Genomic DNA, 14,403 nt, shown 5'->3' on the forward strand with positions numbered 1-14,403 from the left:
CAAATACATACACACACACACACACACACACACACATATATATATATGTATGAATGTATTTATATGTATGTATGTATATATATGTGTGTGTGCGTATATATACACAATAACATGTTAAAATATATTTAAGAGTGCTAAACTACTTCAGAAATGTAAGGCATCTGTGGAATCACAAAGGAAATGACTTTTGTATAGAGTTTTAGACTGAATGCTTTACTGCACCTCCCTTAATCCTTAAGTTGCATATTCATTGCTGTATCTTCCTCTAACTACCGTCACTTAAATTGTCATGGAGAATAGGGCAAATCAGGGTCAGTTTATATAAGCGCCATCAATCTGAAGAACTTCATCAGTCTTTATTTCAAGGCATTATGCAAAGAAAACTGACATTAAAAGAGCCTTAACTGACAGCAAATGAAATCAATCAGCAAATCACTAAGCCATAATAAACTCACTCAATTTGCAGATAACCCTTCCCGCTCAGGTCTTCACCTAGGCAGTCCATCAAACAGGAAGATAACATGAATAGCAATTCTGGCTGTAGCACTTGAAAGTTCAAGTGCTCACAGGCTCCAGTCTCTTGATAATAAGCCACAAAAGGTGATAGCTAGCAAGGTTACGCTTGTGCTTAAAACTGGCTTCAAAAATGAGAAAAAAGAGAAAAGATCAAGTTTAGGATTTAGCTTTTGCCTTTGTGCATTAATGACAATAATTGCATCCTACATCACTTTTTCTATCGGGGCCACCTACAACTGAAAAGTGTAACATAAAAAATCTGTACTCTCTGGTTTTTTTTGTCACTTGTCTTTTTTGATAAGTGCCTATCAAATATTTTACACATAGACAAATATCGCCACACTTCCACAGAGTTGGAATGTAAAGTCCAAACAAAAATATGTAAATAATGCGCATCACAGTAACAAAGAGGGTTTAAAGGAAAATACAAAAAGAGTAATAGTAATTAAGACAGAAGTATGTGGTGAGCATCCTCCACCTCCACCTTGGCAATGATTTTAAACTACACTGGAATGAAACCCTGCAGTTCTTAGCATTTTATTCTTCTGAAGGCAGATGTACACATCCTCCATCAAAAACTGGTAAGAGTCAAATCACTAAAATATTCCTCAGTGCACTTAGGTCACTATTTCTGATCTTCACAGCCCACTCCAACAAAGCCGCTGCTCACACAGCCCTTCCTGATGTGGAAAACACCTTCACATGCACATTGTCTCATTGGCCTTTGCACAGTCCTGTGAGCCAAAGCAAGACAGGCTCCATCGCCCTTCCAGAGGTAGGAGTGGAAGCTCGGGGATACTGATGGACGTCAGCCCCATTATTCTGATTCCCTACCTTGATGCCTTCTTCCTTAAAAATGCAACAATTTTATCCTTTCCAAATGTCATCTGTTAAGAAGCTACCATCCTAATTAACATGATGTTTTAGCACATTCGGTGATAAACAGAAACCTGCAGCCTCACAGTTTCCAGCTTCTGCAGAGTCTGGTTTGTTTGCTTACATCTGGCAAGAGCATCTTAGTCATAGCTAGATACCAATGTATCTTATACCTGACCCAGGAACATGAACCAAATATTAAGAAAAAACTATTTCAAATGTGCCATATGCTCCTCACAGTCATCCCAAAATGCACCATGGGACTCCATTTCACAGAAGAAAACACTGATGTGCTGGAAGAGGGAAGCGCTAAGAGCTCTGGGAAATGGTGACTGTGGGACCAAAGCCCAGTTGCACTGTTGACACCCAGAGAATGATACTCCATGTTTATTCTTTCCAAATAAGGATAAAGCTTTGTCCTATGGGAAGGACAGTAGGTGTACAAATGAAAATCCCTGCTACCTGCAACCTGTGTTCAGAAGGAAGGCTTGAGTCAGCTCCACAGCGGAGGAACACAGCCTCTGCAAATTCCCTTTAATACCCACACTACCAAGGCTTTACTTCCTTCCTAAGTATGTCTTGCTTAAAAAATAAAATTGAAAATTTAGAAAGATTACTTTGTAAATCATACCCATTTAAAAGTTAGTTTAGTGTTAGCTCAGGCCGCTGATACCCACTGTTGCCGCGGACGACACAATTCAGTGTGTGCATGCCCCGCAAACATGGGCCTGGGAGAGTCTGCAGAACTGCCACAGAAGCTCTTGCAGTCCCATTCTCTACCCTCATGTGTCACTTCTCTTCCTTCCAGAAGGAGAGGTGAAAGGTCCCGATGGGGTGGGGGTGGTCAAACTTCTGACCCAAACAACAACACATACAGCGAGTGAGATGTGAAATATCACATGCATTAAATTTTTCTTAAAGCACAAACTTAGCAGCTTTTACCAGACAGTTTCTGGCTATCGGTGTCCATGACGACATTTCATCAATGGAGGTAAAAAAAAATACCTTATCATGACACATCATTGGAAATAAAACAGAGAAACTAAAGGAGAAAGGGCAGCATGTTATCCTGTAAAACTGATACACCCCCCCAAAAAAAAGATAACCATGTATTACTGGGTTAAAGACAATACTTACAAAACAATATGTATGGCCTAGTTATTATTTAAATATGGAAATACATTATAAATAATAATACCTGGTTATGAGCTTGTAGTTATGGCTAAAAATAACAAGAAAGATATGCAAAGGTTAGCTCTGGCTGTCTGGATGCCAAATTTTAGATGATCTTAATTTCCTTTAAGACTCACTGGGGGTATGATTTTTTTGTCAATTATGTACAGCTTTCATATCTTTTAAAAATATCCAATTTTTAATGTTAGCAAGTTTTCTGACAAGTTACATTTTTGAGACAAATGTCACCATATGCCAAGGAATACAATACTGTCATAATAATACACTATATGTTATAAAACTAATGAGCCAGAGTAATAACATTTTTAATCAGATATACTTTTATTTTAAAAAGTAATGCTTGTTATATTTAACAAGATTTTCACTGAAAGTGGCTCGTTTTCATGTTTAAAAAGATAATAGTTCTCTGAAAATTCATGTATGCAGATGGGATGACATGAAGAGGAAAATATCAAGATAGTACAGTCTTATAAATGAAATCGTCTAACATCTCTTAATTTCTAAGAATGCCAAGAATGTAGAAGTTTCTGGCAGAGCAATTAGAAGGCTGTAGCACTAAGTGTTCCAAGGAAGCGTGTGGAGAAGTCTGCTACAGATGATTGCTGGTGTTTTTATTCTCAGATGGTTTAGGTACGGATACTATTTACTTCACCTTTTTCAAATGAAAAGTTAAAATATTTCCTCCAGAAAATTATTTATAACTTATCAATAGCAATACAAAAATAGCTCAAAGAAATCGATAGATCTAATAACGACTATAAATGTAAAAATGATGGTACCCCAAAAGTCACGATCAGAGCATAGAACAAAAACAGTGAGCAAGGCTCACTGCATCCACAGGAAAGCCTGTGTTGTTTAAAGTCGTTGTAAGTAAGTGGTTTCAAATGAAGGCTCTCTAATGAAGTACTCTTAAACACATATTTATAAAATATACTACGTTTCCAGAGGTAGAGTTTATTATGCACCAAGTCTTAAAACACTTTTACTCAACAGATTGGAAGATTCTCAGCTAGAAGTAAGAAATGAGCACCAAGTCCCTTAGAAACATGCAGAGCTGTGACAAAAGCCTAGTGTGGCTTTTGAAATCCTTCACCCATGTGTACTGTGAGCCCCCTCTGCTCAGAGCTCTCAGGCTGCAGTCAGGAACAAGGCTAATTCCCGACCTCTGGAAGCTGTGGAGCTCTGACAAAATCTCAGTATTTACAGCATGTCTGTTACTACCCTGTAGTTGGAGCAGATGAGCCCATTTAACCATCACATCAATGTTGAGCTGGGAACTGCTACTCTTGTTTTTGGAAAAGAAGAGGCTAAAATAGACAAGTCATATTTAGCTAATCCTCTTCTGGATTTCTATTTTCTACCTGAATGAAATTGTATTTTATAGAAAAACCCTAGTTTCATTCTTTCTCTCTGTCATCTTAAAATACAAACACAATCTAGTGACCCATGCTTTGCAAAAAGTAAAGAGCCACAGTTAAGAGCAGAATGCCCTGGTTACCCCAGTCATTAGATGTCCGGTCTGTTAATATCTTACATCATCTCAGTGAACCGATTGCTTCTGGGCATCAGGCTAGGACAGAGAGTAGTAAAAGTGAAACTGAATCCGCAGACTCTGAGTGGGCCTGGAGGGTCTGCTGCACACAGCAAACACGTCATGAGTGGGCTACTCCAGTGTTTACTGCCGGGCTGCTTCTTATCACTGAATGCTAGTGAATACAAATATTTATTGGTCACTTGTCAATATTTGCTAGATACTAATAGCATTACAGATCAAAATTACTTTAAAAACATACTTTGGATGGTAAAAGTCAGGTACTATCTTTACAAAGTCTGAGCAGCATGGCTTTTATTACGAAGTCCTCTGTATTCACACTGGCCATTTTAGTTAAAGCTTTGGTCTGGGCAGTTTAATTTTTCTTGGCATTACAGTGACAGCTTGAAAGGCTATTAATTGGAATATTAAAACACAGTTTTAAACTTGCCATAGGCACTTAGACAAGAGGTTTCACTGAGCGTATGACCTCCCTGGAAAAGTAAACAGGAAGTTAAAGTGGGCTGTACTTGATAAAGTACTTAAGCTTCTGAAGAAACAATGAAGGAAAGGGACCGAATTACCATCCTAGAAAGAGAACAGATAAACCCCTGGCAGCAGTGGAGTGAGCCCATTGTTCCCTCACCCTCTCGAGGCTTCCTCCTGCCACTCTACATCCACTACCTCACTCGCTGTTAACACCGGCCTGTAAAATGGGAACAATTCACTTTGAAAATAGAGGCACTGGGACAGACGGCTAGCGCTCCACATGAGCACCTGAGAACACGCCTGTATTCTCACTCTTTCCTAGCGGTAGTCACAAGTAAAGACATGGAGTCGATCCGAGGGTACATAACATATGAGTGGATTAACAGTGTAGACATATACATGTTGGAATATTATTAATCAATATAAAGTAATGTCTTGGCAATAATAATACCCATAAGTAGAACGGATTAATGTCCTGGTGACACAGATGAACTTGAAAACCATTACGGTCAATGAAGCAAGCTGGGCACAGACACCCAAAGCTCCATGTTCTCATTCATGTGTGGACGTTAATGAGATGCTTTCAGGGGAAGCTGAGAGGCTAGGAGGGCGGGTGCCAGAGTTCCGCGGCACAGTGCAGTGGGTGTGGTTTCGAGCCGTTTGCTATGTAGTTCCAAATTATAGAAGAAAGGATTCTGAATGCTCCTGACACCAATAATAACGTCTGAAGTGAAGACGTGCCCCTAACTCCCTCTATTCGATTATCACCTACTGCTACAGAGTGCACATATGCATGAAAATACTGTGCTCCTAAACACACACAATTACTATGTGCCAATTAAAAAGTTTTAAATACTGAATTCCTAAAAACAAGTAGTTATAATGAACACACACATTATCCTGTAGAAAGTTGAAAAGTATATTCTAAATTTTATTTTGCTATTGGATGGAAAATTGTACCTGCAAATTTGTCTACAATATACAATAAACCATAACCTACACAAATGTATAATTAATATCTTCTAAATGGAATAAAAATATGTTTCCAAGGTTTACTATCATCACTTACACAGGCTGTTTAAGCCCTCAGTGTCAGGCTGGGCACTTCAGCTTCACAGTCTCCTACTTTGAGACTTAAATTTGTTCTGCCATCTACCAGACTTCGATCTGAGGAGAACTGCCTGCTACGGTTGTTGTTCCCCACTTTTAAAATGAAGACACTGCCACTAGTCCGGCAGTCACATTAGAAAACTGAATGGGTTGACAATGTCTGGACACGGAACTGAAACAGAAGCTGTCAGCAGCAGCAGCATAAATTTTATTGCCTTCCCAACTTTCTAACTACCTGATATTAATAAATCACAAGTGTCCTGTGGATAGCATATGAAAACTTACCTGAGCATTTGGTATGTATTAACATGTACAACTGTTAGAAGAGTTAAACTATAAATCCCTTGCATTTCTTTTTGGCTATTCCTATATATCAGAACCATAGAAAATTAATGCTTTTACCCTCAAAATAGCATTCCTAGAATAAGTTTCCTTTAAATCAATAAGATCTAGTTCAGGGGAAATCTTTATTTGTGAATTTTGACAAGAACTAAGCCTGTGAGAGCAAATCAAGATAGCCAAATACATTTACATTTACTAAAAAAAATTTCAGCTCATATTGTATTCAAGTCTATAATAAATTTGTAAATATTGATAATCAAATTTAAAGCACACATTTAACCTTGTACTAAATAATGATAAAGCCTATAAAAAGTAGAAATGTTTTATGCCTAGTTATAAAATTAAATTTTTAGATAAAGAAGCAACGAACATTTTTGTTTGCCGAGGATGACCTGGACTCTAATAACCAGTTAGATGCAAAAGTTAACACAGACCATACAAACTAATATTTGTCCAAAATTAAAACTAAACTTCTAAATGCTAATAGTGAGTTTAAAAAAGAAAACCATTTTGCTTAATGCTAATAGTGAGTTTAAAAAAGAAAACCATTTTGCTTTTAAATATATTGGGCAATCAAGAGAGCTGTTAATCTCCTTTGTAATATCAGGCTTCCTATAACTCACATAATACTGATAAATATTTCCAAATGAAGGCTTTAGGCTCTAAAGGAAAAATAGAGCATGTGCTGAATTTTGTCTTTTCCAACTGACAATGTAATATAAACCTTAAGGAATATGATCACAAAAAATGCAATCATGCTAGGACAGGACAGCCACAGCATTTGAAAATGAATGATTTTGACAATAAGTTCCTGAATTAAGTTTAAAGTTACCCAAGGTTTCAAGAATTGATATTTTGAGTTTTAATGAAATGGCCTGGTTTGTGCACTGTAGTGCAATGCTCAATAATGCTAAATATTAAAAGGTAAAGAACTCTTTAATGCAAAATACAATCAGACTCTAAGTTTTTCTGAAATTAAAAGGTGGATACACTTTAGAATTAGCATGGAATTTTTCCAGATAGCTCTCCTGAAGATTTTTATGTGAAATAACTTATTTTAAAACAACAAAAGCAACAAATAGCGATCAGCTTGAAAAGACAGCAGCCTCATCTCTTACCATCTTCCACTGATAGGAAAGTGGTCCTTTAATATTGCACTTAGACATAAGCACATACTTTTCTTTGTGACATGCTTTTCTACATTGTTCTAATAGGCCGTCTGTGGCTTTAAAGAAATATGTTTTTATACTATATGATAGAAAACATTTATTTGCATCTCATCTAAATTATTCACAATAGTTTGAGGCTTTCATTCTCTTCCAATTTGTACAATTTATTTTTCTATACATTTCAGTAGCAAAAAATGTTATTTAGACTCTAACCTGGCATGCTACAACCTCTGGCCCACCCTTGAGCCCCTCCATTGCAAAGGTCTCCAGGTGCAGTTTGGGTAGCTGCAGGGTGAAGTCATTCCTACTTGCTGCAGTCCGTGACAGCGAGATCTGATCTCTGACCTAAAGGGAAAAAAACAGCATCAATGGTAATTCCCCTTCAGACACATTAACTGGGATGAACTGGGTCCCCTTGAGCCCACTGAGTGGACTTGCATTGATCGCTGGACCTGAAATCCATGAATAAATTTAGGACTAATTGATTTTTCGTTGCAAATAAATCTCTAATTCAGAGTGCTGGGGGAGAATGTTAAGAAGAAAAAGCATCCTTCTGCTTGAAATGAAGAGGGAGAAGAGGCGCAGGAGCCTTCTGATCAAGACGCTTTGAATTATTCTTTCACCATTCCACTCGGAAGGGGGGGGGGTAACAAAATCAAAAGCAAGCTGCAATCCCCTGTTATCACTTTCCTAAAAGCGTGTTTAGCTGATGTTAGATCATGTGTGTTATACATAACAGTTACTAGGTACTGGGTTTTAAAAGAAAAACTTCACTATGCATACTCTGGGATAAGAACAAATACACTCAACACAAAAGGATACTTAAAAATGTACAAGTAAGATGTTTGTTTAGCCCTCTCAGACTTATAAAATTGTAGGGCTTAATTAAACTTAAGTCTTAACAATAAACATATAGAAACCAGCTTGGTCACAAAACCTCTAAGCGAGATAACTGGAACTAAAGCAGTAGCATTTGTACTGTAGTTTAAGATTCAGGAAGGTAAGGACACAGGCGTGTCCAGATGGAGCTCTAATTCAGAGGCCCCGTAGGCAGTTGATATCACACTGCCACCTTCTGGACAAACCAGCACACACATAAGTAATACAAAGAAACCCCAGTATTTAGTCTTAGGAATTCTACAGTCTAGTTTGCATTTCAGTTAAAGTTCTCACTTTTAATCAGTCAGCTGAGTAAGATGAGTTTTCATTATACAGACACATTTTCTACCTTTTGGTGTTCTTGGGTAGGTCTTTGAATGTTTTTTATTTGCTATCCTATATTTAACAAATACTATAAAACTACCTTATATGATTTGGGGAGACGGCTCAGTGACTAAAGAGCTCCCCAGCATCCATGTAAAAACCAGGCATAGGTTGGAGGTAGGGACAGGTGTGGTCCTGGGGTTCTCTGGCCACCTGGTTCAAACAATCCAGAGCTCCAGGGTCAGCGACAGATCCTATCCCCCAAAATGGGGAGGAAGACACTGACATCAATCTCTGGCTTCCATACTCCTGTGTACACATGTGCTACCTCTGCACGCACATGTGCACACACAAACATCTCAAATATATCTCTCTCTATCACATACACACACACATGTACACACACACAATCTAACAGCCATATTACAGTTTTTTTATGCAGAAACATGCATCAAGTATGGTGTGAAGTGTAAAAAATAAGGTTAACTGCCAAAATGAATACATTTATATATCTTATTTTATTTGAGCAGCCTCAGCTATAACATTGTAGTTCATGCCTGTATTCTTGGCACACAGAGGCTGAGGCAAGAGAATCACAAGTTCTGGGTCAGCCTGGACTACATATCAAGCTGGAGGTCAGCCTGGACTATACAGAGATAGCCTAATTCAATCAATCAATCAATGAAATAAATAAACTCTCCATTTTTCTATTCTACTTGGGCAACTTGTAAAACTGTTAGAATTATTTATTACCATATAAATCAGTTAGATGAGAAATATAAATATCTCACAGGCTGTCATATTCTGTAGGTTTTTTTCTTAAACCAGAAAACACCCATAAACAGACAAAGACATCTTTAATTGTCCATGCTAATATATGGATGAAAATAAGAATCCTTGTTTCCCAAGCCAGTCCCGAGATTTTCTATCAATGAGTGAATGTCCAAGGGAATGCTGCGAACACAGCAGGGGGGCGGTATGTCGCACAGAAGAGTGGCTATTAAATGCTCTCTGGAGTTCTAATTCACAATGTGTGGTTTATCTCCAACAACAGTCTTCTTTCCTGATGAAAATGCACTGAACTTGCTTAGGAGGACAAAATAAACTACATTTTACAAATAGAGCTGCTCAAGGTTGTATGTTTCTTCAGTATACACACTTTTTCCTCTTCCTTTTTTGTCACCAGTGATCACTCAGATAAAAGAAAACATTAATGTGGATTAAGGTACTGAGAATTTATCAACATCAAACCACTAGTGTTTTGCCTTCTACCCTTCTGAACCACAGTCAATAGATCTAAATATTTTACTGCACCCTGGCCAATTCATTGTTTGATGTTTAAAAACTCACCCAGAATCAAAGAAAATTTATTAAATTTGAGCCCCCAAATGAGATACTATTAGCTTTGAAAGTCAAGTTTAACTGCGATATTGATGATTCTCTTTTTTCTGTGACAAAATTCACTAGGGATTTCCTAGATGTCAAAGTACAAAAGCAGATTGCTAATATGGGCAAAGAGGGGGAACCATGCAATGCAGATGCAACCCGCTGCAGTGCAAGCATGGGGTTATCTTTAACCCAAGTGGCATCGGTCACTAGCCTGCACCCATGAAGGTTTGGCATGCAGCGAGCGGAGAGTCATATCTTACATTCGCTAATAAAGCCTTGGGGCAGAAGCTGAGGCTCTTGGCATTTAAAATGTGGGTACTTTCAGTTCCCCATCTTGGCCTTTCAGGACTAAGCTCTACCAATCCTGAGGGCCTACAAGCACTGTGCTATCATGCCTGGCCTATTTTCATGTGAAATACTCCTAATTAGGCAAAAAAGACTCTGTTGAAAGTTGGCGGTGCTACTGAGAGAGCCAGGACAAATCACAGATACCACATCACAAGTACTTCCACTAAAATTCTGAGAGATTTTTCCTCCACTTTTAAATTATACAGAAACTTTGAAAGGTGTCTAAAAATGTTCTTTAAATAGCTGTAGGAGAAGTTTTTAGAAAAATCTTGAAAAAGGATTGTGTAGGATTTCTTTTATCTTAATGGATAAGGAGAGTAAAACCATCAAGCTGAGAGGGTATGGGTAACTGACACCAGGACAGGGGAGAGAACTGCAATGCTGGAAAGGAGGTGCGTGAAGGGCGGAAGGGAGAGAAGACTCGGGGTGAGAAGGAGAGGCTAGCGAGAACAGTCAGAGGCTGTGCGAACTTCCGGAGACACGAGGAACTGACTGAATGGCAGAGAGGAATCTCAGGGCTTGGCATCTGCGCCCGAGGGAACAAAAAGGCTCAACACCAAGTAACTAAGAGACATTTTCAAAGGAGAGACCTTGGCATTTCCTAGAAACATTGCCCACCGAATGCAGAATTACTCTTTTCCAGAAAGAGAGCCTAAAACAAACTCATAACTACTAAAAATTTATGAACAAAATTAGAAAAATACAGCTATTTTTTCTAAAAGGAGTTAATTTTTCTTTTTGGGGGAGAGGTGTTTTCTTTATTGATTTTTTTTCGACACAGGGTTTCTCTGTGAAACAGCCCTGGCTATTATGGAACTAGCCCTGTAGACTAGGTTGGCCTCGAACTCACATCAACCTGCCTCTGCCTCCGGAGTGCTAAGATTAAAGTTGTGTGCCACCACCACCCAGTAGGAGCTCACTTTTTGAAGTTCCTATTTTAATATAAATTGGGATTTAAAAATCAGTCACATGTTCATGGATTAAATTATAATTTCAAACCAGGCAGTGATACCTTTAATCCCAGTACTTGTGAGGTTGGGGCAGGTAGATCTCTGTGAGTTCAAGGTCAGCCTAGACTACAGAGAGAGTTCCATGACAGCCAGGGCTACACAAAGAAACCCTGTCTAAAAAACGGATGGATGGGTTCTTGATCCTATTGCATGTAATGGCTTTGTGGGAGCCCAGGTAGTTTGGATGCTCACCTTAATAGACCTGGATGGAGGTGGGTGGTCCTTGGACCTCCCACAGGGCAGAGAAACCTGCTTGCTCTTTGGGCTGAGGAGGAAGGAAGACTTGATTGGGGGAGGGGGAGGGAATGGGAGGTGGTGGCGGGGAAGAGGCAGAAATCTTTAATAATTAAATTAATTAATTAATAAAAAAAATCAGCAAGAAAAAAAAAGATTTTATATTGAAATAATGAGCTCAGATTAAATTGTAATTTTCTGTTTTGGAAACAAAATATATGTCTCTGATGTTTTCTGAAAACAATGCAAAGCCATTATTATTAGATTTTATCTTCTTTAATACAATAAATAATAGAATTTCTAAAAAAAAAATCTGATTATAGGCAAGCTTGTGGAATATTTTCTTCATCAATGATTGATGTGGGAGGGCCCAGTCAATTGTGGGTGGTGCTAGCCCCTAGGCAAGGTGGTTCTGGTGTGAGTAAGAAAATAAATTGAGCAAGTCAGAAGAAGCAAGCCAGTAAAAGTGTTCCTCCATGGCCTCTGCTTCAGTTCCTGCCTCTAGATTCCTGTCTTGGCTTTCCTTGATGGACTGTGACCTAGATTCTGTAAGTCAAATAAACTCTTTCCTCCCCAAGTTGCTTTTGTTCATGATGCATTATCACAGCCATAGAAAACCAGTACAAGACAGGAAAAACATTTTAAAAATTAAAGATATTTAGACTGTTTGGAGATTCTGACACAAGATCAATAATGGAATAATTATATATAATTTTTACATATATACTATTACAGTATTATATCTACTTATAAAATATATAATTAGAACTTGTGGAAGTACTTTATACTTTTAAAGTATAAAGAGATTTGTAAATAAGAAGTGAAATAGACTTTTACCACACATAAGAAGATGTTTACAGACACTCTGCATCCTGAACGCCTGATAAAAGCAACTAATTTTAGGGCTTTATATCATACTTAAAATCTTCCTAAAACTTTACTTATTACGGCCAACATTGCTTCAAAATAAATCTTTTACTACAAGAATTCCAATACAAACGCAGACAGCTCCAGTCTGTATTTGTAGCACCCATGCCCATAATCCACTCTCCTCCAGCCTGCCTTTAATCTGCTGCCTTGAGTAGCCTTCCACTTCTGCTGATCCACACTGCTTTCTCTCCCTTCTCCCTTTTACTGTTCCTCCTACAAACAACAGTGGTTTACTACTTTTCCAGTTAAATACTAGAGAGCAGTGTATAGGAGCACATTATAGCTCAGGTACCAAACACATCCTTTACTGTAAATGAGGTTTTACTGGTACACAACCTCACCCATGTGTTAGCATTAGATACACTTTGTCTCTGCCTACAAAAGCAGCTTGAGTGGTTGAGACACATATAAGCCACATAATCTAAAAAATTTACTATATAGTATTTTTCAGGAAAAGTCTACCATCTACCCTAGAGGTGCAAAGTGAAAATACAGTATTTTTCCCTATAAAATATTACAAAATTATTTTTACCAGAGATCTATAAATGCTGTCTATTGAGTCAGTCTTATGTCACCAACACAGAGTGCCATCTCAAAAACACTTTATGGTTCGTTTCAATAATGAATTTTATGAACTAAGAATACTATTTATAATTGTTTCCAAGTTTCACAAGGTCTACCACAACTTTGACTAGGCCTAAGTTTTGTGGGACAATCACAACACTATGATGTCTCAGAAAGTAAACAGTCCCCTGACCCCACCCATTTAAGAGATCTTGGAAATCCCTCAGCAGAGTCACTGTAGCAAGCATGGACTTTCACAATTGGCAAAGCAGGAAGTGAGAAACTAGTCTTGACCTGCAGCTTTCAAACGGCTGTCACCAGGAAAGAGGCAAGGTCATCACCACAACCATCCTACTGGACAGCTACATCCCATCACAACCACCACCCTGGACAGCTACATCCCAGCTCAACCACCGCACTGGACAGCTACATCCCAGCTCAACCACCGCACTGGACAGCTACATCCCAGATCAACCACTGCACTGGACAGCTACATCCCAGATCAACCACTGCACTGGACAGCTACATCCCATCACAACCACCACACTGGACAGCTACATCCCATCACAACCACCGCACTGGACAGCTACATCCCATCACAACCACCGCACTGGACAGCTACATCCTAGCTCAACCACCACACTGAACAGCTAAATCCCATCACAACCACCGCACTGGACAGCTACATCCCAGCTCAACCACCACACTGGACAGCTACATCCCATCACAACCACCATACTGGACAGCTATATCCCATCACAACCATCACCCTGGACAACTACATCCCATCACAACCACCGCAAGTTGGCTGCGTCCCACTTAAAGATCTGAAAAACTGAACATTCAGATCAAATTATCAAGATGGAAAGTCAGGTGATTTAATCATTCATATTTTATACGGGCACTAGACATCAAGAAAATCTTTAGGCTGCCATATAATGCTCCCACAAATAGATTACATTACCATGGCCTTAGGTTAGAAAAAAAAAAAAAACCATAAAAACCCAAACTTGAGAACAGACAAATATGTTTACAAATTGTTAAAGTCCTCCAAAATGAAATTCTTTCTCAAAATAAATTGTTTCAATGAGACACAAGCCATAGATTTCTCTAAACTGAAAGCCACTGAGCATGTGCACATGGCCCTCTGTACTGTCTTAGCCTTGGCTGTCAGGGTTCTAAATCTCTCCTGTGCTGGTGCGCCATTTCCAGTCCTGTTAGTTCAAAATGACACTGAACAACGTAAATGACAACACACAAGAAGGCTATATGGACAGGGTTGTCGATGTCAAGCTGGCTGTGCTAATACCTATGTGCCGTTTGACCTTCAGATGTGAAACAGGTAAAAAAAAATGAGGCTAGGGAGTTCAAAGATCACAAACAATGTGTAGACAATCATTGACAAGACACTAATTACTGGCTTTTTAAAGACAACTTTTAAAATACAATCAGTTCCATAAGGAAAAAAAATGATCTCATAATCTTTCACTCCTTTTAA

General features: G+C 38.6%; 1 protein-coding gene across 2 annotated transcripts in view; it reads right to left on the bottom strand.

Moving 5' to 3' along the window:
- Ccdc171 (coiled-coil domain containing 171) overlaps positions 1 to 14,403 on the bottom strand; it is a 339,088-nt gene that overhangs the window by 90,014 nt on the left and 234,671 nt on the right. For both annotated transcript variants that reach the window (XM_057784865.1, XM_057784864.1), the window contains exon 23: positions 7,441 to 7,572. In XM_057784865.1, coding sequence (XP_057640848.1) covers positions 7,441 to 7,572 — 132 coding nt within the window. The remainder of the gene's footprint in view (positions 1 to 7,440; positions 7,573 to 14,403) is intronic.

Source organism: Chionomys nivalis, chromosome 11 (genome assembly GCF_950005125.1).
Source record: "Chionomys nivalis chromosome 11, mChiNiv1.1, whole genome shotgun sequence".
NCBI classification, from domain to species: Eukaryota; Metazoa; Chordata; class Mammalia; order Rodentia; family Cricetidae; genus Chionomys; species Chionomys nivalis.